Here is a 25,431-nt window from a genome sequence, read left to right as displayed (position 1 = left end):
TGGTTTCACCTTGTGAACACTGGCCTGAATACTGCTGTGTGAACGAGGCCTAACAAGAAGTAAATGTCTTGAATGCCTTCGTTATGGGCCAAACTGCACTCCACCATTGACCTTCCTATGCCAACCTGCATCATGATGGAAAATGTGATATACACGTGTTGGGTTGTCCTCGAATCTATGATGGATGGATGTATCATACATGAACATCTCTCATTGAACTAATCACTGGTCAACGTGATATCTACATAGACGTGAGCTGCTCGTTGGTGGAAACCAACTATTTGGACAGAATCCACATACATCTCTAATGTTTTTGTTTTTTTACTGTATTTGACCTTTTTTCTCCCCTCCTGATGTAAGTGGTTCTACGTTGTGCCTAGATGGCACTTACCTCCCTCCAGGGGAAAGATTGCTCTTCGGCATTCATGGCCTGTCAAGAAATACTGCAATATCTCCCTGAGAAGCATAATATGTAATGATATCTGTAAGCCACTTAAAGGGGCAGGTTATGAAAAGTGGTGCCCACAAAGTGCCATCAATTCACAACACGTCTGTTCTACTCAGTAGTTTGTAGAAATGTTCTTCTGCTTTATTCGGTCAAGCACCAAATAGTCATCCCTTCCCCGTGTGTATATTTAGAGTGTAAAATACAGTTGTCTGTACAAGTATACATCCGTTCCTGAGCATTCATTCACACACCGATTCATAACCCATGAAAGGAGTTTAATACATATGTACACCCACACACGTACCCCCCCTCTCCAGTTCTGTAACTTTTTCTCCAAAAGTAATATGAAAATAAACATCCCCGCCCCTCCTCCCCCCCCAAAAAAAAACACAACATTTTCTAAAACCAACCATATTCATAACCCAACACCCCAAAAAATAGAAAAAAAAAATAAGGGGGAGTGAAGGGGTTTAGAGGGAGACAAAAATTCTCACACACCTCACTGCCATCCCCCCCGTGCAGAAGTGAGAGATATATATAATTTTATTTTTTTTCCCTTTGGAGGTAGTCAAACTTGCGAACGCGTGAACAAAAAAGAAAACTCAAAAAGAAAAAGAAAAGAAAAAAAAGTCTTCTCTATTGGTTATGTGAGCCGCTATGAGGTAATAACGCTGTTCTTTGATTGGCTGAGCCTCAAAGGATTCTGGGTAGACTCTGGAGGGAAGGAGTGAGGAGTAATAAAGTCTTGTGTACTTTTTGCTTTCCCTCCTCTTTGTAGCTCTTTTTTTATTTTCTAGATTTTTTGTGATGCCTGTATTCGAGTTGCTCCTCCTCATTTTGCTTCTCCACACCATCTCCTTCCCTCGTTTTTGCTTAATCCTTTTGTCTCTTAGGTTTGCCACGTTTTGTAACCTGTGTCATTTTCCCTCTTTAATAAACACTCTTTTCCTTTGTTTGTCCCCTACAAGCAACTCCCCTCTTCCACCTCCTCTTTACTTGGGCCGGATGTCCCCTCCACCTAACCAATTTTTTTTTACACATTATTTTTCCAGCCCATGAAGATATGGTTATGTAATACATTCATATCGTTCCAACACACAGGGTAAGTGGTGGATATCTTTGAAGCAGGATAATATTTCAATGTCCACTTCCTTTTTGGAAATCGAGAAGCCATCATCTTCCATTAATGTCATGATCTTTAGCCTTTTTGACTGGATCCCGCTTGCGGCATAGATGCCCTTTTCAACAAAGTGGTGAGAGTAAGAGGGTACGGAAAGAAAGAGAGGTCCCACACTCTCTATCCCGTTTAGACCAAAGTTACGGAGTTCGGTTCATGGACAGACCATAGTTTGTTGGAGGGGTGATAGGGGAGAAGCATAGAGAGGAGGAGAGTGCTCAGTTAGAGGTGTCAGAGTGTACACTGCCTGGTCCTTCTGTTGGGGAAGTGACCGAGGAAGGGGTAACGGCCTCTTGCCACCCTCCATTGGCCTGAAAACAAAGAAAATTAAGATTATTTGTTATCAGAGAAGTTAGACATACATGCTATACTGTCCAGAGAGATGGAAATAAAGCTTTCCAAACACATTAAAGTCGCCCAAAACGTCCAATTCAGACTACTTCAGCCGCCCATTGTTGGAAAATAATACAAACGATCATTCGTTATTGCCAAAGACTGACTCTTGTCTGCTAAAAATGTGATTGTTGTCAGCTGAAAGTACACTTGCCAGTCTGCACAAGTGTCTTCCTCATCTGTCTGGCATGGTAATGGTCGAATTATTCCTAGAAAAGTACAGATGGACGACCAATTGACCTTTTTGTGGACGATGATAATCTTATATGTCTGGCTAATTTAAGAGATATTCTTGAAGCTTACCCGAATCTCCCGAGGGCTGTATATTTGATTTGCTGATAAACTGTCACTGTAACCAGGGCCCATCGTGTGACGCAAGGACTCCACCTAGGAGAACAAAAAATATAAATGTTGAGGGAAATTTAAGAGTAGATAAGAAAAATAAAAAGTAGAAAAGCAAGTACAATACGATGTGGAGAAGAATAAGAGAAGTGTGATGGGTATATAAACCTGGATAACAAACAGGAGAAGAAATGTACACGATGGACAATACTGAGCAAATTATGTATAGAGCAATGAAAGCACAAACAAAAATAAAATAATAGCAGTTAAGGGGACCTAAAACTGACCTGTGAAGGGGGGTAAGAATCCCCGTTTAAGCCCTGCATCGCCATGAACATGTCATTAGATCCAGACAAGTTGAATGAGCCACCAGAACCTGAGAGAAGAACGAGATAGAGGAGAAAATATAGAAGATTCAAGAAGCATAGTGGTGGAGTAAGAAAGAAAAGAGGAAGGAAGGAAAGCGGATTGAATTGATAAGGATTGGGAAGGTGCAGCCCAAAGTTGAGATGAATGAAGGTTAAGATGAAGTAACAGGTGAATGTGGATGAAGATGTAGAATGGAAAGTCAACAGAAGGTGAAAGTGCGGACAAAGTGAGGAATATGAGTTGTGTTCCAGAACAAAGTCATTGGGGTGGTACAGAATTAGTAGGATATTCAAGGTTCAGTTATCCAATTGGATACGGTTTGGAAATAAATTTGCAGAACAAGTAAGAAAGAAGAAGAAATTGGATGGGAAAAGACAGAATGGAAAAGCAGAGAATTGAGAAGGAACAAAGAACAGTAGTTAGATGGGACTGCAGCCTAAAGTTACGGCTCAGTTAACTATCCACCCAGGTGTAAGATGACTATTTTATATAGAGTGTGTTTTACCTAATAAAATTCTACATGGAAGCTCTAGAGTACATTGTTATTGAATAATCCCCATAATTGCCCATAAGCAAGGAGGGTGACCCACCGGCAGATGTTGGTGTCGTTGGAGAATTTGCTCCACTGTGACCTCCCTGCGTTACAGTAACGGCTGTCTTCACTGCGTAGATGTTGGCCTCCTCTTGAAATTTTCCAATGTTTTTCTTGTACCTAATTCTTTTATTCCCAAACCAGTTGGACACCTGTAGAAACATGGTACACAATGCATATATTCTGTATTCTGAAACTCTAAAGGACTCTAGATTGGTCAACATAACTACTTAGAAGAGGAACAGGAACATATAAAAAAAATTATCGTATCCTTTCCTCGAGGAACAGCCACTGATTTCCGGTTGCCCATATGTGACTACTGTACAGTGACATCATTTACCTGTGATACAGTGATACCACACTTCTTTGCAAGTTCCTCTTTAGCCTCTTCACTAGGGTAAGGGTTACTGAGGTGTGAGTAGAAGTACTCGTTAAGGACTTCTGTTGCCTGTTTACTAAAATTCCTCCTCTTTCGTCTAAAAAGAAATAAGACAGTCAATTGTATCAGTTACTTCTCCTGAACACCCATAAGAATGGTCCTTAACGAATGTCCAAATCCACCCGCCCACTTACCTTGCATCTAAGAACCGAGAGCGAAGGATCATGACTGCTTCACATGTGGACTGCTTGAGCTGCATTTGGATTGTACTAAACTTTCTATGGATAATCCCGACCATCCTCTCAATCTCTTTGGGAGAGATAGGTCTGGTTCGACTCTGTTCTCTTAAAAGGTTCATGACGTGTGTGGTGAACTCGTTACATGCCTGAGAAATAAATGGGAAAATTTTTGTAAAACAATTTGTTCTAGCCCGTTACCTTCCATGTATGACCACCTCCTAGCCTTCAGCCACCTCACCTGCTCGTACTTCTCCAACTCCGCATGGTAAATTTGCCTGATTTGGGAGAGTTTGTTCCTGTAATCCGAATGTTCTATAGAGTTATCTGGAGAGACTCCACCAGACGCCGCAGCTGCTGCAGCCGCCGCTGCGGACCCACCTCCCTTTTCTGGTCCTGCTACACCTTCTGCCAGCAACATATTGTCCAAGCGCATCAACTGAGGGTCAACAGGCTCCTCTTCCTGATTGTTTCGGATGCTGAGACCTGGGGGGGAAAAAACAAACAAAAACACTGGTCAATTTAGACGTTGGACCTCAGTTTGCTGCTAAGACCTAAAACGTGAAAGGAGCCTTATAAATGAGCAGGATTAGGAGTTAGTGTGTATCTTAAGGAGCAGGGAGGTTAGACATTGAGGGAGTCTGAAGGTGTCATGCTTCAATGATTTCTCAGAGAGCACAAGAAACGAAACAATAGCCAGGAATATGCCAAATGCTGCGTGCGTTCCTGGACTGACTTTATGCTGTGGGTGTATCTGAAATACTTAGGGGCGTAATGAAACAGGCAGGTTACTACATGTATATACACAACATGTACTGGTGGCTGTGCATCAGATGGATGATGTCATCATCTATACAGCCCAGACATAGTCCTTAGGATGGTATAAAAGGGGATTATATGCATCTCCAATCCTCTTGTAGACTGCTGACTGGGAAAGATCTTCTTGCACCACAATGTGCTGAGGCTGGCGGATGTTTGGGAAGGAATGGTCCAAATTTAATATCAAATACTTAATCCGATGATTTCATTACGTGTTTTTATTAAGTGGCTGGCACAAAACCCAGGAATCCAGGAAGTGCGGGTGCCAAGAAACCAATAAAAACGAATTGAGGACGCAAGTTCAAGTTGGAAAAATTCAGGCCAGAGAGTGACTAAAAGCAGGATGCAAATTTTCAGAAAATTGGAAATATCCATTAGTTTTAAGGTCACTTGTGACTTTCTCTCACCATACGGGATTACTGACGTACATTACGACTGCATTAATCCCCGATTTAGGTGAAATTGGTCGAGGCTGACGGCGCATTTACATGCAATCATCAGTTGAAGAAAGAGCTGTACGTACATGCAGCGATCACCTCCGCTGTATGGGGGCGAACGATGGCTACTGCAGTCGCTCATCCTACTACAGAGTCCTCGTTTCTGGGCAGCAGATCCCTGTTCACACTGTGCGGTCTGCTGACCAGAAACGATGATTCCATGTGCTGTATGAAAGAGAATTTCACCCGGTGAAGGAGCGTTTTGCTCGTTCATCGCGGGATCGGCAGCACATTTACACGGACCTGTTATTGGGAACGTAGTGGCTTTCATTCCCGATAATCGGCCCTACAATTGTGCAATGTGAATCCACATTAAAGGGATTGTGAAACCCCCTCCACTTGGTCAGACCTGTAAAGGAACGATTACCTACCTGCTTCCGGCTCCTCGCTCCTTCTCATCCAGCCCTGTGATCCTCCACTGGGCTTCCTCAATGTCAGCATCCAGTTTGTCGTCAATCACAAGCCATGGCGGAGACCTTGCGTCATGTGGCAAGAGGAGCCGGTCACCTCCACAGATCGCGATTGGCTGTGGTGACGTTAAATTGGATGTCAAGGGAGCCCAGCAGAACATCGGAGGCCTGGATCAGGAGTGGGAAGCCGGCATCTTTCCTTTACCGTTCGGCTGAGTGAGAGTTGGGGGTCATATTTTCGTTAAAGGGGCATTCCCATGCGGACATTTATGGGGCATCGATAGGATAGTCCATAATTGCCCGGAACCTGCTCAAATGAGGCCCCTAAAGTGAACGGCGTAAGCTGCGCATGCGCAGTCACACTTCTATGGAAGAGCGGGGCTCTCCTTCAGATAGGAGCGGGATCTGCACATATCTTACATTTATGGAATATCATATCTATGTGCCATAAACATTCCAGATCGGAGAACCCCTTTATGATGAATCTTTACTGTAGCTGGTGAGGACGCCCGACATACATTTGTATTTCTAGTTGCCCAGTTATTACCCCTAGACTGTGGTCTCCACAACCTGATGTAGAACTACAACTCCCAGCATGTCACAACACACAGCAGGCTCTCAGGGTATGTTGGGAGTTGTAGTTCCACTACACACTGAGTGCCAGAAATCAGAGACCACTGCTCTCTACATGCGCTTCCAGTGTGTGGCATAGGGCAAGGCCTGGGTACACCCCCCTGCACCCGTCATGTGACCACCAAGAACTGTCTAAGGTGTGACACCGGGTGACAACCCTTATATTACAGAGACGTGAACAACTTCACCCTGAACACACAGCGCTCAATAGATGCAGCGTTTCCTGTCTTTCCAGCCCTTCCCCCCTCTCAGCCAATCCACACTCTCAGACAAGCAGAGGCTCCCAGCCACCGTCGCCGTGGAGACGACCTAGCGACGACCTTTTCTCCCGCCACAGCAACAGCAGAGGAAACATGGCTGCCATAGCAACCAAGGAGGGGGGGGGGGTGTTAGATGGGTTCTACAAAATGGGGAGAATTAGGCAAAGAAGAGTCGAAGAAAGGGGCTGAAACCGGTGGCAGAGGGGCAGGATGGGAGGATTATATACAGACTCTGGAGGTCGTGTATCCTTAGTGTGGTACGACACATCACGATACCCTCCGAAAATGGCGCCTGTAAAGCACACTGGGGGGGTCATTTAGTAAAAAAAAATAGTCGCAAGTCCCTTTTTAAATTGGCTGTGTAACAACATTTAGTTGCGCAGCAAGTTTCGTGCCATTTTTGGCGGGAAGGTGTCAGGGTCGGTGTTCCGGCCCGGACTAATTTATTACTAAAAGGACTGCCATAGATGTACCCATTTTATAAAGAGGCGCACACCTCGTCATAAATCAGAAAACATACGGTAGCGCATTTCTCACTATACGCAGACACGCGAGCCCCAGTCCTTTCATGTCTGGTGCTCCTACTGTTCAGAAGACCCGGATATTTGATCATCAAGCTTTCTGATGGAGGCCGAACGAATAGAAACACGCTTCACGTAAATAATCGGAGGTTATCGGATCGGTAATCAGTATATGCAGACGTGTTCTATACAGTAAAGATCCACAAAAGCGTTTTTCGAGGATTTGAGTCTCCGAAGTGCAAGGAAATTCAGAAGGTTTGACCACAAAGACAGGGACGGATTTGGCCCTTACTTGGGGTCCAATCAAATTTATTTCTGGAGGTCGCTGCCGCATTGTTAGGCTCCACCTCATCACACCGCTAAACTCCACCCTCAGCTTAGCAGTGCAGCCTGGGCACTTCCGCTACCGCTCTACAGCTGGGATGGGCACCCTGAGGAGCTGAACCTGCTGCACAGGCACCACGTCCGGCAGGGGGGCCCTGACATTTGTTTTGTTTCTGCTACGATAAGCTAAAAAATAAAAAATTTGCACAAAATTTCATCAGAGACTTTACGGTTTCTATTTTAGCCATTTTTTTTTTTTTTCTTGAATTTTCGATTACCAGTCCTGAAGACTGAGCAAGAAGGAACCAATAACAGGACTAGGTCATTGAGTTAGTGTCCGATTAAAGAGCTTGTCCAAAATTAAAAAAACATGGCTGCTTTTTTCCCCACCAACTGCAGCGCCACCCCTGTCCACAGGTTGTGTGTGGTATTGCAGCTCAGCCCGAATCATTTCTATGCAGTGAGCTGCAATACCAGACACACCCCATGGACAGGTGTGACGGTGGAAGAAAGCGGCCATGTTTTAATAATCCCGGACAAGCTCTTTAAATCGCAACACAACCTGGCAGACGTCTCTATCCCCACTATGAATGCCAGAGATTAGAGAAGTAAATACATTTTTGGCAAACTTAAATTTAACGGAATCTAAATTTAATTTAGAGGAAGGAGGCAGCCCGCGGTGGTGGACATTTCCTTGAAGGAGGCCTGGAGTAGACCAGGAGCCGGCCACATCGCAGAGGTTGCGTTTCTACGTGCAAGGGGCTGTCCAGCGCTTAATGAGACCTGATTAACGAGCCTCCTTGTTTACTCTCCCAGATGAAGCAGATTCATAACAGATAATTACGCCGCCCCCCACCCCTCGCAGCCCCTGTCACAATTATGTAATTAACACCGAGATATTAATGGGGAGGCTGGGCAGCGGTGTGACACGGAGATTATCCCAAGCGCTCACACACATGGCGGGGGCACAGCTGTGCCTGCAGGTCTCACACTCTGCACAGACTGGCACGCCAGGTAATGCCCGTTGTAGGCGTCTGCTCGTTTCACAAAGCCCTCCAGCCTCGCAGTGAGACACTCGTGCTTTTAATTACTCCTGCAGTTTAGAAAGCGGCAGTAGATGGCATCTTATTTTACTATCAGGATCTAGCCCGAGCCTATCCGATCTCCATTTACGGTGCAGTCTATGGTTCTCTGTTATCAGCCAGATGTCTCGTCCACTGTGATGGTCCAGCTTTGGCCATAGGCTAAACATGTGATTTCTTTATTACTATTATTTTTGGGTCATCGGCATAATGCCACGCTGCAGAAAGCGGTGGTGAGTGCTAGCCACAACCGCTGATGACCAAGTCTAATAACACCATTAGGGCATGTTCACACCGCTTTTTGTGTGTAGATATCACCGCAGATTCTGCATAGTAATCCGTGCAGAAAAAACATCTTTCAAAGGGAACTATGTAATACCTCACTTCTCCTGTAGAGGCGCTGTGGGGAAATTAAACACTTTCCCAGTTTAGATTAGTCAATTAAAGGGGTTGTCCCATCACGACAACTTATAGACAGGATAGTTTGATCAGATGGGGTCTGACGCCAGGGCCCCTGACAATCACGAGAAGAGGGCATGAGCTCTTCAGTTTGAATGGGGCAGTGGTCACGCATGTATCGCAGATAGCTGAGTGTTTTTACTCAGCTTTGTCCAGCAGTCCCATAAAGTGGAATGGATGCCGACTGGCTGGTGGTCATGTACCACATACCTGTACTTCACTGCTGGACAGCGAGAGAAGAACCGGGCTGGAGATGAGGAAAACGGAGCAGGAGAAACAGGCGAGTATAATTAAATCAGTTGATGACAATACCTTTCTAACAAGGCTAGAACCAGCCCTGGACCTCACATGGATCCAGAGATATCCCCATTCATTGCCCTTGTTGCTGCGCTATATTCTCTTCAGACTGGCAGCTTAGGGGGCGTGTTCTTTCTGCTGTAGCTCTCTCCCTATCACAGCTCAGGGGGCGTGTTCTTTCTGCTGTAGCTCTCTCCCTATCACAGCTCAGGGGGCGTGTTCTTTCTGCTGTAGCTCTCCCTATCACAGCTCAGGGGGCGTGTTCTTTCTGCTGTAGCTCTCTCCCTATCACAGCTCAGGGGGCGTGTTCTTTCTGCTGTAGCTCTGTCCCTATCACAGCTCAGGGGGCGTGTTCTTTCTGCTGTAGCTCTGTCCCTATCACAGCTCAGGGGGCGTGTTCTTTCTGCTGTAGCTCTCTCCCTATCACAGCTCAGGGGGCGTGTTCTTTCTGCTGTAGCTCTGTCCCTATCACAGCTCAGGGGGTGTGTTCTTTCTGCTGTAGCTCTCTCCCTATCACAGCTCAGGGGGCGTGTTCTTTCTCCTGCAGCCCTGTAACTGTCACAGCTTCTAAACAGTAGATGGAGGTTCCTGGGCCAAATTAATGATGGAGGACCCCCATCCCACCTCTGGGACAAAGGGTATTGGTGGTCCCCCGGCTTGTGTGGGGTTGTTTGATGGATTACTGAAGTGTACAGAAGTATGAGGGCAGCAGTGAAACGTAAGCCAAAAAATATCAAGTTCTTCACAAAAATCTGAAGAATCCTTCTGGAAATCTCAGCACACCTACTACTTCACCACATCTTGACTTTCTGACGAAGTAGACCGTATATAATTACTGACCGCTCTTCAGATGTAGATCTTCGTTATCATACGTACGCAACACATTGGCTGATGCAGCATAGCGAACACAACGCCTACGCCACAGCCTCCCATAAACGTGAGGTAAAGCAGCAGATCCACTTGGTGCCGTCCACTTGGTCATCTCCCATTATAGGGCACAAGGACTCAATCCGCTCCTTATCTGTCTGTGTGTCAGTCTTCACTGTAGCCTTAGCACTCTATTCATGAACCAGGTAGACCTTCACACTAGCTAAACATTTCACAATCTGTTCAGACTCCCCTGTTTCTCATGTGCTTCTTAATATATAGTCAGTAAAAGAAGCGATTTGGCAGAGCCTCTCGTAGAGGTAGGGTTTCTCTGCCCGCTGGCGCTTATGATACATGATTTTGCAGGATGCAATTTTTCTTTTTGTTTTACCAATCGAGCAGGCTCTTGTTGCCCAGAAACCCTTGTTTGTAATTGCTCATTACACAGATACACTAGAAATTATTCCAAGAACCGCTCAGATTATTGTCCTATCAACCGAGAAACTAATTGTGTTTACGCCCATCATAACAGCGGGGTCCGCCGCCTGCCAAGTTCTGTTCCAGCAGATAGTAGTGAGGCCTCCCCTCCCCGTCCCCTCACATTATATTCATACTCGTCTGGTCACAAACACTAAATATTTCACATCTCATGCTGACCCTTGGCTAGGGCCTGAGGGTACTGAGCGGAAACCACTTCTGACCCGGATGATGGCACGTAGCAGCCCACCGATTTCCCATCTATTAGTGGAGATGAGTGTTCTAAATTCAGTGACATCACGGTACCTAGTGTGGTGATGTCACTACCTTTAGAGCCACCACTTGTGCTTATCTTCTTCGAGAAGGCAACAGTAAAGCTCTCCATACACAGGTAAACCCACCAATTTCTGCATCTGATGCGTATGAGGGTGTCCCGATGGCAGATGTGGATTTCAATATGCCTGATCCTCCTATCTCAATGAAGAGCCTGTATCTTCCACCCTAAGCTGCATCCAAGGCATCTCATTCAGGAAGCCAGACTCCTACTCCATACTGCTGAAGGACAAACACTCCGAAGCAGAGGAATATCTACAATGTTCTAAGACTTCTTAAAAAGTTCTAGGGAACTACTTCCAAAAGGTGGCACTACAGAGACTGTTCTCTTTCTCTGGGAGGTACCTTTTTGCATAGTATTTTCTCACTGAGCATCGCCACTAGATTCAGTACTCCACCACCCCATAAGTTCTTGAGAAACGTAAGACATCAAAAAGCGTCCAAGGCTGGCTAATGTCCCTTTCGAGAGCTCATGTAGATTAGTCGAGCATGCATGTGTATGGGGGAAGGGGGATCTGGAGCACTAGTTGTTCACTCGACAAATATCGAAGATGGTTGACCACCTTAAAGCTGGCCATAGAGAATCGATGCGGCGATTCCTGACAGTATTAATCAGATGTGTAAACACAATTCTCTTCATAGCCAATGGTCCCCTGATGTCTCCCATTGTGGGGCATACAAGGATGAACCAGTTGGTTGCTCGTTCAATACGAGGAATTAAGAGGTTTATGGAGGAGTCAGTTGAACATCCAATGTCTATGGCCGCCTCCAAGATTTTATTATTTTACTTTAGAAATGTATGTAGATGTTCCATAGTCTGAGCAGGAGCACATTACGCCCCAGGGCACCGGACACAGTGTGTACACTGCTTTTTCCATCTAGAGGACTTCTAAGTTGGCAGGTCAGGCTCCGCCAGAGGGATAATGGCACAGGACCAATGAATGGAGCTCTGTGCCAAAGGCTTACGCCAAGAAGTTTCAGCATAATTGATGGTTCTGATTCCACGATATGAAGAAGCTACAGACCACAGAGCCTGAAATATATCAACAGATCCCCGCTTGCAGGCTGTGGCCTAACCATTGTGTCCTACATACATGCAGATGGTTGTGGTGCAGTGAGGCCACCATATAGTGGTTGCAGCAACCACATGTACCTCAGAGCAGACATCAGAAAGAGTATCTTCCTTATGGCAGGACTGTGCTGGGTGCCCCTAGGAGGAGTTCTATGAACAGAAATTAATGTGAAGCTCCAATCTGAGGCATAAATTACTCTGAATTGAGTGGAATGGTCTAGTTTAGAAAACCCATTCCCATACTAATAGAAGGTTGTCCTCTATTCAGGATCCTCATCCTGTGGCTAGAGTGAAGAGCAGTTACAAAGAGTATCTCCTGCTCTGGTGGACCTATCCTGTGATTATCCATTGATGTAAATGACTCTGTGTAATACTTCACTTCTCCTGTAGAGGCGCTGCAGGGAAACTCAACACTTACTGCCAGGTCGTCTCGCAGATTTGAGCTGATCGGTGGAGGTCGCAGCTGGAGGACACTATGATCTGCTTATTTTTAAGAGATCCTTCTAACAAGAAGAGATCATCCAAAGTGGAGAACTCCTTTAACTAATAATGACCTAATGTGATATAATTATTAACAGATATCATGGCGACCAAGCCTGAGGTAGACCCCAGAAAAAGAGGCCCAGCCTGGGAAAAAGTACAAAACATCCATATATACAGGTTATACCGTCTACTAATGGGGCGATAGGCAGAAGAAACATCTGTGGGTGCTACTACAGGACAGATATATCGTCCTATGCTTCCGTCCAAACTCCGGAAATAAAGTTCACAGGATCGTTTATTAATATCTATAATACTTGGTTGTATATTATAATGAGTATATAACGCAGAGAGGAGACGGCGGCTGCGGCGAGGGAGCCCGGGGAGATGGAAGTGGAGGCCGCACAAGATTATATGTGTGTGCACTGTCAGACATTTGATCTGTTCTTGCCCTCCCCCGCTCCATTACCAACCTCACAGTGGGGGGGGGGGGCTCATTAAATAGGAGAAGAAGAGGAGGAGGAGGGGAGATCTTGAGTCCATGATCCCTTATTGTTATACAAATTATAAGCTGCCCCCCTGCTCACCAGGAGAGGCCTCCTGTACATACATAAACAGTCCTGGACCCAACATGTGCGGAGCGGAGGGGGACACGGGAATGGGCCTATATGGACATGCTGTAATACTACGGTGGCCTATAGAGCAGACGAATGTCCCTAGAAGTAATTGTTATTGTATTGATATCAATGGGCGCATGGTTGGAGATAAGCGGCATCTTCCTACTGGAATAGTACACCCGCTTGTCTGAGCTCAATGTTCAGGTTAATAAGGGGAGATGAGGAACATGAAGGAACAAATCATTAGGCTAATGGGCATCGGCCGACCCCCTACATACAGGAACACGCACAGTCTTCAATAGCCATTAACTGGCGCTCTTGAGCTACATGACGGGGGGGGGGGCGCTTGGCAGGTCCGTCACATCAGTTGCCATAGTAGCCAGGACAGAGAGCAGCGTGCTCGCACCCCAAGTCCCCTGCCCTACGCCGCCTGTCATGGAGCATGTAGCCGAAGAATGCCTCCCCGCTGAGCGAATGCAAATATCAGAGCGGGAGGAGAGGAGCTTAGTCCTGACAGAAGCACAGCGGACGACTATCTCCGGCCGGCCTACAGGGGCCAATCCTCCTAGTGCTGGAGCTGGCGGACATCAGACATGCGTGGATCATGCAGACAGAGCAGTTCTTGCTTCTAGTATGGCGGCCCATACAGCGTCCGCAATGGTTGTCACCAGGTCTTCTTAACAGCCACTCATAACTCTTTTAACAAACAACAATATGTGAATCGCAACACGAACTACGTGGTGTACGGCATTACCTGCAATATGTTGGATGCACAACCAATAGTCTAAAAGTAAGAATCTGCAAACCTCTCTCAGACGTCCCATACAACAGAGCAAGAAATTTTTTTTGCGGATAGGATGCAGACCCATTGATTTCAATGGGTCCGCAAAAAACGCGGACAGCACACCGTGTGTCCGTTCCGTTGCTCCGCTAAAAAAAATAGTGCATGTCCTATTTTTTTCTAGTTTGCGCACAAGGATAGGCATTATTACAACGGATCCGCCCAAAAAAAAAAAAACGGATGCCATACGGAACGTCATCCGTTTTTTTGCGGATCCGCAATTTGCGGACCGCAAAACACATACAGTCGTGTGCATGTAGCTTTAGAGCATCCGAAACATGTAGACTTGCTTGCCGTGTTGGATTTTTTTTATTCAGTGTGACATTGGAATAAAGAACTACGTCTTTTTTGGAAGCTATATACTTCCCAGAACGGTACATTTACCTAGTGATGCAGGGGTCCAGAAAAGTTGAATGGCCACCGACTGGAGAAGGAGGTAATAATGGCCATACAGGGTTGGCTTTAAGTTGGATTGTGCCCTGGAGTATCTACTATTAATACCTCCCTTTTGTGCTGTGGCTATCTAGTGCCCCAGACACCGCAACCATAGCGGGCCCAGACACCGCAACCATAGCGGGCCCGGACACCGCAACCACGCCGGGCCCAGACACCGCAACCACGCCGGGCCCAGACACCGCAACCACGCCGGGCCCAGACACCGCAACCACGCCGGGCCCAGACACCGCAACCACGCCGGGCCCAGACACCGCAACCACGCCGGGCCCAGACACCGCAACCACGCCGGGCCCAGACACCGCAACCACGCCGGGCCCAGACACCGCAACCACGCCGGGCCCAGACACCGCAACCACGCCGGGCCCAGACACCGCAACCACGCCGGGCCCAGACACCGCAACCACGCCGGGCCCAGACACCGCAACCACGCCGGGCCCAGACACCGCAACCACGCCGGGCCCAGACACCGCAACCACGCCGGGCCCAGACACCGCAACCACGCCGGGCCCAGACACCGCAACCACGCCGGGCCCAGACACCGCAACCACGCCGGGCCCAGACACCGCAACCACGCCGGGCCCAGACACCGCAACCACGCCGGGCCCAGACACCGCAACCACGCCGGGCCCAGACACCGCAACCACGCCGGGCCCAGACACCGCAACCACGCCGGGCCCAGACACCGCAACCACGCCGGGCCCAGACACCGCAACCACGCCGGGCCCAGACACCGCAACCACGCCGGGCCCAGACACCGCAACCACGCCGGGCCCAGACACCGCAACCACGCCGGGCCCAGACACCGCAACCACGCCGGGCCCAGACACCGCAACCACGCCGGGCCCAGACACCGCAACCACGCCGGGCCCAGACACCGCAACCACGCCGGGCCCAGACACCGCAACCACGCCGGGCCCAGACACCGCAACCACGCCGGGCCCAGACACCGCAACCACGCCGGGCCCAGACACCGCAACCACGCCGGGCCCAGACACCGCAACCACGCCGGGCCCAGACACCGCAACCACGCCGGGCCCAGACACCGCAACCACGCCGGGCCCAGACACCGCAACCACGCCGGGCCCAGACACCGCAACCACGCCGGGCCCAGACACCGCAACCACGCCGGGCCCAGACACCGCAACCACGCCGGGCCCAGACACCGCAACCACGCCGGGCCCAGACACCGCAACCACGCCGGGCCCAGACACCGCAACCACGCCGGGCCCAGACACCGCAACCACGCCGGGCCCAGACACCGCAACCACGCCGGGCCCAGACACCGCAACCACGCCGGGCCCAGACACCGCAACCACGCCGGGCCCAGACACCGCAACCACGCCGGGCCCAGACACCGCAAACATACCATGACCAGACAATACAACCATACCGTTGGTACACAATACATCCATACGGGGCCCAGGTAATAAAACCATACTGTGCTCGGATTATTCAGCCATACAACTACACTGTGTCCTCTGAACAGATTTAACTAAGAAAGGTCTGAGTACGACCGCTGTGAATGATCTTAGCATTAGGTCAAGGCGAGCTGGAGGCGGCAGTGACATCTCACCTGTCTTCTCCTTTATCTCACACAGTACACTGAAGAGGGCCGGCTTCATCCGATGGCAGTTTAAGGCGTGTTTCCTGTTTGGGGCAAAAAGATGGACAAAGTTAGTGGAGTAAAAGGCATGGAGGGAGTATTTATCATCATACATTATTTAAAAAAGGAAGAGATTCCTGTCCACCATAAATTGATATGTGCCGAGGTGTGCGCTATGAGGTTCTGCGGCAGCTGAGGTGTGCGTTATGAGGTTCTGCGGCAGCTGAGGTGTGCGTTATGAGGTTCTGCGGCAGCTGAGGTTCTGCGGCAGCTGAGGTGTGCGTTATGAGGTTCTGCAGCAGTTGCGCCGCACTTCGTAGCCATCTCCCCTCAATGACTAATAAAGCTACTCCGGCAGCTGTGAAGATAATTATCTCCCCGGATCTATAGAATGAGGATGTTGAGGAGTCTGATTCTCCAGGTTGTCAGGACTACCTTGAGGATTGAAAACCGCCGCCATAAGCAAAGTACAATGGGAAACGAGGTATATTTAGGACAGCGCTTGTAGCAACGTGTAATTAGGTCAGTGTCCTTGGAAAAGGCCTTGGGATGGGGCCGGGGCAGGGCCTACTTTGCATATAGGCAGAGATGAAGCCATTTTCTTCAAAAAGGGTTAAAGGAGCACTCAGAGCAAAACAGGCCTAGTACACTACTCGAGGGGGCGGAGCATGACACAAGGATTCTGACAACCAGAGAGTCGCCGCATCATGTCCCGCCCCCTTTAGGCCCTGCACTAGGCATGACGACACAATGGAACTGTGAAAAAGAGAAACAGGTCTTTGCTGTCCATAGCAACCAATCACAGCGCAGCTTTCATTTCGTATTCTGCCTTTGAAAAATGAAAGCTGTGCTGTGATTGGTCACTATGGGCAACAAAGAAAGCTTTTCTTTCAGATTGTTTTCTGTGGCGTTTTTTATGGCACTTTTTTTGTGTTTGTAAAAATCACCATAACCTTTTTTTATCTTTAAACACTTTTTTTGTGTTTAGCATAGTTTTATTGGTGGGAAAAAAACACCAATATCTCATCAGCGGGGGCCCAATTGCCCGAACCCCCAACAGCTGTCTCAAATTTGCAGGGACTGTCCATAATTTTTAGAGACAGTCCTGGTAAATTTAGTCTGTCCCAGGCCAAAAACAGGTGGGACTTATGGAAACCCCGTCCATAAACTGGCTGTCCTTGCCATTTTTGGGCTTTCTTAGGAGCAGGGCTTATATACCCTGGATCCACCAACTGCGATGTTAGTAAGTATGCAACATTAAAATCCTGGACAAGCCCTTTCAATGTCTGGTCTCACTTCAGCAAATAGTATTTATCATGTAGAGCAAGTTCATACCAGGCATTTACTAATGTATTGTGATTGTCCATATTGCCTCCTTTGCTGGCTGGATTCATTTTTCCTTCACATTATACACTGCTCGTATCCATGGTTACGACCACCCTGCAATCCATTAGCGATGGTCATGCTTTCACACTATAGAAAAAAGCAGTAGCCTACACGAGTCCCGCGGTCCCGGCCACCAGAGAGGCCGGTGCTTTTTGCCTATAGTGTGCAAGCACGACCACCACTGGATGGATTGCAGGGTGGTCGTAACCATGGAAACGAGCTGTGAAAAATGTGATGGAAAACGGAATCCGGCCAGCAAAGGAAGCAATATGGAGAATCACAACACATCAGTAAGTGGCTTGTAGTAACTTTCTCTACATGATGAATGCCATTTACTGAAGGGAGAAGACCCCTTTTAGACTTTTATTTTAATTTATTTTTTTCTTCTATGTAATTCCCAGAGAATGCTACATTTTAAGAAAAAAAAGAAAAAGAAGAACGTAAATACAAGTGAAGAAAAACGCCACAAAAAAAAAATGGCAGCATGTTTCACAATTTCCTATTGCCTTACAGCTAATATTTGATGTGGCGTTTTTATGAAAAGGACTATGGGGAGCATTTACTGAGTCAGATGGAGCAAGAAGCGACAAATTCATTAAGAGGTGTAAGGTGTGTGCTCCGGAAATGGACATCTCACTCCAGCTCTAGGTCAGCTCCATGGCAATAAAAGTGTTAAATGCCACCCAACAAGGATCTGGTGGGACTGGTGTATTATTTCCTATATAATGTATGCCGGCGGTCAGGGGTGCACCTAGCCTTTCTGCTGCCGGCAGAAAACTGAAATGGTGCGCCGCCCCCCTAATTTCTTAACCTAACCCCCTTTGCCACAATGAAAGCGCTCATTGCCCATGGCCCTTCCGCTGCCCCCCTCTTGCCCCTACCTGAGGCGATCGCCTCACCTGGCCTCATTGGTGGTGCGCCCCTGTGGCCTGTGTCTAGTCATTCATTTTAATAGATGACCGCGTAGGTTAGATACGTCAGACACCACCAATAATATGCCCAACTGGCATGAATAATAAATGTGATTGAGATGCTGATCGCCGTCTATCTCCGGGGGATCAGAATGGCTTAATTCTGACCTATCCGATGCTGGACATCCATAGACTGTTTGGGAGCCCTCCCAGACTATATAGATTTTCATGGTTCCTCCATAAGTCAGTAAGAGTGCTTTCCCAGCGCCGGTCAGGTCGGGAGGATTTTCTGATGTATACCTCCTACAGATGCCACGACGTAGGCACACAGCGGCAAGCATCGCCCAAAAGGCGTAGATTGCACAGAATACGTTCACCCCGTGAACCCGCTGGCTCAGTCGTATATTTACTGCAGTCACTTTGAGCATCATCCCAGTCTTCATCATAACCTCATTCTGCTGGAGCCACCGTCCCCCATCACCCCCGACCCCCACTACTTTGAGTGAATTGGTGCCGGCATCATCCCGCTCTGTCATCAGTTTTCTCCCTGCAGAAAGCTCATCCCATTTCGTACTGATCAATAATCCCCATTTTCATTCTACTCTTGATCTATTACATCAATCCTGGATGGATCGGCTCAGGATAAAAAAGAAAGAAAATTAAAGTAAAGCCATCTCCTGCGCACAGTACAGGCGGACATTTTGTGTGTGTCCAAGAAGGACTGATGACTGACCTAGAGGTGACCATCGACATAAAAAACCTGTATGAGCTTCGAGTCTACGGTGGCAATTTGATCGTTTCGAACCAAGGAAAATCTGTTGTGCTGGTTACACAGATCGGTCAGCAGACAAATGGCGAATTAAACCGCCCCCCCCCCCCCCCCCCCCCGACCATGTCAGATGATATTGGTCATGACATCAGACAACGGGCCCATACACGTACCACCCATACAGGCAATTCCTATGTAACACAATGACGCTTATCCAGTGCGATATATTCTCAGTGCAAAAATGATCATACGTCCTTGGATAATACCACCATAAACATAACATAGCACAAAAAACAACCAGTCCAACCAAAAGTTCACCAGTTATGACCACATTGGAAATTATCTTCAGGGCTAAGTTTTAACTCTACTATGACTAGACTGGTGGAAATGGGTCATTATGGCCTGTGTATGGGGAGGTTTGGGCCATACCCAAGACAGAATCGGACCTCAGTCTAAATATGGAGAGTTATTCTTTAGATAGCTGTTGGCCAAAAGGGTGTTCGACCAACCACTATTCTGCCCGATCCCCCTGGGGACATTCATTTTTGGCTTAGACGAGCATGTACGGTATCCGTTATTGAGAGGGGAGTGAATCGGGCCATACACAAGATAGTGGTCAGCCGAATGAGGGTTTGGCTGACAGCTCTCTCTCTCCTGATCAGGGCCAAACTGGCCCACCAGAGGATCCTGTGGTGGGCCCAAGCTCTGACAATAATGGACCACTAAAAAAATAGGGTCCTTAAGGTCCTATAGACACAAAGAGTGGGCCCAGAGACTTCGGACCTAGGCTGCTCCTGATCCTCCTGTACATATGCATGCTGAATGGGAGAAAGTTGCTGCCAGACACCTCTGTCAGTGGCTCATCTCTCTGAGAGCAAAAGGATAGGGCAGTTGAAATCCCATGTGCCCGATCCTCATCTCTCCCCCAACAATACCCATCAAAGTAGAGTCAGGGGTCTCCATACACATTAGATGGTTAGCAGAACCTGCCAAAATTGTGAGATTTGGCCTACATCGGTCTAATGTTTATGGCCAACTCTCTGGCAATGGTTTATCTCCCTCGAGAAGAGATGTATTGGGCATGTTGAAATCCAACAGCCCAATCCCTTTTTCCCCCTCGGTATATCTGCCACCAGGAGAAACTCAGAACATCCCCAAACACACTTGATGGTCCTCGGTCATGCTGAAATCAGTGGGTTTGGCCAACATTCCTCTATTGCGTATAGTCTACATTACATGCATGATTACTTTAGAATGGCCAAGCTGCAATACCAGACACATCCTATGGACAAAGGTGGCGCTGTTTTAGGCAGACCTTTTCTCTAATCTCATACAATCCTTTTAAAGGGGCAAGGTCCACACTGCTCCAGATCTCCACATCCAAGTCAAGTAACCACAATGGTGGTAGCTGGGCAACATCTTGTCCTATTATTATTTTGGATACCCAGTTATCAAAGGGTGTCTATACTTATGCTTTTTTAAAAATAAAACTAATAAAAGCGAATTTTTAAAGGGTCCACTCCCAGGTTTAAACTCACGTATATGGACACTTATACTAACTGTTTATGTAATTCTATAACCACAATGGGAGCAAGAACTCCCCAGTCATGGATGAACCTTAAAGGGGAAATCCTCTTTTACAATACATACAGTCTCTTTCTTTTATCCACTCTCAGGTATCACCATATTCTTGCACTTCAGATGCTCCGTCTGTCAATAGGGTTTCAAGCGTCGTAGCACTTGAGATGCTCGGACCGTCAAACTCTACTTTTTAAGAGTGGGTTTCCCCTTTAATAAGTGACGTTGTCAAGTCCCGACTGATCCTCTCTATCGTAGGATGGCAACTACTATGAGGAGTGTTCTTAAGGTCTAGGGTTAAACACCCGTAGGATCTCAGGAGAACTTATAACCTCCGAACAGATGGTGTCAGACCCTGGACTCTTTGCAGGGCAGCTGTGCCAACTACTATGCCAACCCCCCTACAGAAACCTACTATTAATGACACTGCAGAATTATACAGGGTAATATAATATTGCAGGGATTCTCACCCCAGCATGCTATAAATAGGCCTTTAATGAGCATCACACCACACTTCTAGAGGGTTTTATGGAGTCAATAAACTCAGGGCGATTACTCTTATCACAATAGATACTGGAACCGTTCCTGGACATTTAAAGGAGAATCTGTCCTACGGGAAGTTTTCCCCTTTTCCTGAAAATTCCTACACCCTCTAGCAACCTCCGGCACTCCAGCTGTTCTGAAACTACAACTCCCAGAATCCACCTTTCACTTCTAGGGCTGTTACAAGAACAGCCAAGTGAGTGTGCATGCTGGGAGTTGTAGTTTCACAGCAGCTGGAGTGCGGAAAGTTGCTGATCCCTGGTCTAGCACATGGGCGCCGGTTATTCCAGGCAGAGCATTAATTTGCATTGCTATATCATTTGCGTTCATTAGCATAAGATAACATAACCGCTAATAGAACAGTGCCCCTAGTGTCCAAACAGCAAACACCACAAGAAAGACTTATCAAGGAGAATAATTAATGACCCGATGCTTTATCCAAGAAGAGAAGAAGATCTGCACAACCCAAATGATTCCTCCAAATGACATAACAGGTGTACAGATGTGCTTGCTCAGGACTGTCACATTCCAAGTCAATGGCTTAGGTTGATAAAAAAATAAAAATAAAGTTGGAGCGAAGTACAACAAAGTGATATTTTTAATACTGGAGTGCCCCAAAGTTGCTTCTATGACCCAATGGCCTCTTATTTTGTCTTATATCAGATTTCATAAATGCTTCCAAATGTCTCCCCAGCCCATAAAGGTCTTGAACCTACACATGCAAACAAGATGCCTCTTGGAGGACACGTCCAAAGCAAACAATTAGGCTTTATTGGATCCCTTAAGAGATGTCCCTGTAAACACTTGCTAATATACATGTAGGCTTTGTAAGGGAGCCATAGTAGGCCTATGGACCATACCACTCATCCTTGGCGTGATTCCCATGGGATCAACCCTTGGCCATCCCAAAACAGGTTTGCATATAAGGGCTGTATACAGAAGAGAGGGGGACTATGGACCATACCACTCATCCTTCATGCAATTCCCATGGGACGACCATTAGCCATCCCAACACAGTCAGGTTTGCATATAAGGGCTGTATACAGAGGAGAGGGGCACTATGGACCATACCACTCATCCTTGGTGTGATTTCAATGGGATCAACCATTGGTCATCCCAAAACAGTCAGGTTTGCATATAAGGGCTGTATACAGAAGAGAGGGGGACTATGGACCATACCACTCATCCTTCATGCAATTCCCATGGGACGACCATTAGCCATCCCAACACAGTCAGGTTTGCATATAAGGGCTGTATACAGAGGAGAGGGGCACTATGGACCATACCACTCATCCTTGGTGTGATTCCCATGGGACCATCCTAAACCAATCGATAGACCCCATAGCTGTACCTATGCCCTAGTTACCTCCCTGTAGTTCCCAGATTCAGAGTAGCGCCTTATGTGCCCCCCTACTATCTACATAGGAACTCCTCCTAAACTCTACACCAGCATTAAAAAAATCTCCACATCCCAGGAGATCCCATAAATTCCAAGAGCTCAATGTGTTCGCGAAGAGATCGCAATAAAGGATATCAAAATCTATGACATGCATTCTGCTACAAATAGCAAAACCACTGGTGGTTTTAGAGGCGCGTTAGGAGGATCAATGCAAATTCTGAGGTTTATAGGCAAAATGAGTCTCCCTGCTCCACGAGGTCTGTCTGGGCTCTTAGAACAACACAGTTTTATGGGATTAGTCCTGTTGTCATCACGAGACCTTTTATAGGGTGAATTAAATGTCAAAAATTATGCAACCAAATACGTGGAGTGTCACCGGGCCCAAACCCAGAGCTGTATAAAGGTTATGGGTTAAGTATTGGGTTTTATTAGTACAGGGAGTTAAAGGGATACACAAAGGACCATTGTCCCAAGCAGGGACTGGGGAGGGACAGCACTATTCTACACCAGGGAGTCATTTTTATTACTATATATTTATATATTTTTAAATTATTGTAAAGGTGTTTTCACACATAGCATTTTATTGCCTCTTTTTCCCACTTTTTTTTTTTCTGGTTAAAAATTTCGCGGCCAGATCAACAAAGAATTATGAAATGCACTACAGTGTGTGTGTGTTTTAACATGTTTGACTTTTTTTTTTTTTTTATTGCAGCATGTCCCAGGTTTTTTTTTACCCATAGAGTTCTCCATAACGAAAAAAAAAGGCAAATGTGTGAAAAAAAAATAAAAAAAATCTTGGGCCATTTTAACAAGCTCACAAAAGCCACAAAGTGTGTGAACTTTAGCACAATTTAGTTACGGTAAGTCAGGCATAAGGCCTATAGGGCAGCTGCAAACTATAATTTGTCCAAAAAAATAAAAAATAAATTAATGTTTAAAAAAAATCACAGGCTGTATAATAAGTCTCAGATTCTATAATAAGTAAAATGTAAAAAAAAAAAAACATCCGTTTTGTACCTAGCTAAAAATCCACCCAGTTTATACTAATAATATTAAAAATTAAATTGAGGACTGTTGTTATCATTATATAGTCCCAACAGCCCACAACAACACAGGCCACGTGCGTAATAGTCAGATAAAATACACTCAGGCATGGAGGATAATCAGAGAGGCTTTTTCATGAGTATTTTTTAAAGTTATTACTAATATTATTTCCATATTATGGAGCAACTACCCCAGGGTGTAACCCCCTGATAAGGTGGAGGGCAGTGACCACACATTATTATACTAAACCTAGAACTACAAAACACATCGAAAACTAAAGAAAATATTTGAAAGAAATGTAAATAAACAAAAAAATATATATAAATATACAAAAAAAAATATATGAATATTTTCTAAAGTTTTGGGAGCAGAGACTGAACTATGAGAACAAAGCTAAAGCTGCACATAATCTAATGTGGTTCTTTTCCTTTCTCTTGGGACTTGTAAGGATTCATTAAAAATGCTAATTGATAGAGTTACATGGAGGCAGTGTGACTGTGGGGCTCCTCTTCTTGGCTGGGCTTTCCAAACTTTTAACACTTTCATGGGGTAAACAGCTGCCTTTAGCAAGTTTAGAGGGCAAATCAACATGATAAAAGCCCACTAACACCCCATGCATGGAGGCCTGCTAGTAATTAGACCTTTCCAAGGGCAATCAGGTTCCTTTTGTGGCATGTAATAACCTGATAAAAGGGGACCGAGTGACCTGGGAGGATGGACTGGAGGACATTATGGGTTTCTAGGGTTAACCAGGCTCCTGTATAGGTGAGCACACAATGCTGGATCCTATGTACACACAGGCCTCCTCCACCCCCAGCCAGCCACCCCCTCCCCTCCTTGCACTCACTTTGCTTGGGCCTCATCCAGGCTCTGGTCAGTGATAGTCATGATCTGTTGCAATATATCGCCAATATCCTGCTTCCTGGGCTCCCCATTGTCCGCTGAGGTGTCGTGCATGGGGTGGGGGGTGAGGGTTTGGGGTCCCCCATGGAGAGGGTGCCCTGGAATTCCAACCCCCCTGCTCTGGAGTAGCCTTCCTTGTTCATCCATCTCCCTGGTCTTGGCTAGTAATGGGTCTCTTCCTTGGTATTGATCGGTTTTCTTCTCCCTTCCAGCTTCTTTGCCTTAGAAGTCACTCCTGTCCTTCACCCAACTCCTTCTCCTCCTGGCTGTGGTTCTCCAAGTGTCTCCCTCCTCCTGGAAGTCCCCCTCTGGGCAGTGGAGCCTGGAGGAGGCTCTGTGGCCCTTGGCTGCTATTTATAACCGGCCTGGAGCTCGCCCTCTGCTCCTCGCACAGATCTAGATCGCCCAGATCTCGGTCGCTCCAGCTGGAGGGGCGCAGACTTTTGCAGCCCTCTGCCTTTCTTTCTTCCCTCTTTATTAATGGGTCACCCAGGATCCAGCAGCGATGTTCAGGCTGGGAAGAGAGGAGTGTAAAATGGTGAATAGCTGGGGAGAAGGGGGGAGGAGAGAGGAGGAGGAGGAATGTGGCCCTGGTGCCTCTCCCCTCATGCTGGATCCACAGCTCTCTGCTGCCTCCTGACTGTCACATTCCTTCCTCTGAGCTCTCCCTCCAGGAGGTGCCTTCATTCACCTCGTGTGATACTGCACTGCCTGCCATTCATCTGCTACATTGTATCCACCTATCCCTCCAGCACCAAGATCTCTACATTGTATCAACTGCCTACACATCTCCCTGCTACTGTATCCTTCCAGATATAACTGCAACTGTGCTGCTACATTGTATCCACATATCACCTCCAGCACCAAGATCTCTACTGCTACATTGTATCAACTGCCTACACATCTCCCTGCTA

At 47.0% G+C, this 25,431-nt stretch overlaps 1 protein-coding gene across 2 annotated transcripts; it reads right to left on the bottom strand.

Moving 5' to 3' along the window:
* Positions 1–351: 351 nt before the first annotated feature.
* On the bottom strand, positions 352–25,120 carry PBX2 (PBX homeobox 2). 2 transcript variants are annotated; one of them, XM_040442163.1, is made up of 9 exons: positions 24,462–25,115; positions 15,955–16,028; positions 4,178–4,422; positions 3,895–4,085; positions 3,662–3,797; positions 3,320–3,473; positions 2,648–2,736; positions 2,322–2,405; positions 352–1,936 (listed from the first exon to the last, which is right to left on the bottom strand). In XM_040442163.1, the coding sequence occupies exons 1-9, from the start codon at positions 24,662–24,664 to the stop codon at positions 1,844–1,846; spliced, it is 1,269 nt and encodes a 422-aa protein (XP_040298097.1). In that variant the 5' UTR covers positions 24,665–25,115; the 3' UTR covers positions 352–1,843. The 2 variants fall into 2 exon arrangements, with proteins under 2 accessions (XP_040298097.1, XP_040298098.1); XM_040442164.1 differs by lacking the exon at positions 2,648–2,736 and having other exon boundaries at positions 24,462–25,120.
* Between the last annotated feature and the right edge of the window lie 311 nt (positions 25,121–25,431).

This window comes from Bufo bufo, chromosome 8 (genome assembly GCF_905171765.1).
Source record: "Bufo bufo chromosome 8, aBufBuf1.1, whole genome shotgun sequence".
NCBI lineage: Eukaryota > Metazoa > Chordata > Amphibia > Anura > Bufonidae > Bufo > Bufo bufo.
This window is presented reverse-complemented; position numbering and strand designations above follow the sequence as displayed.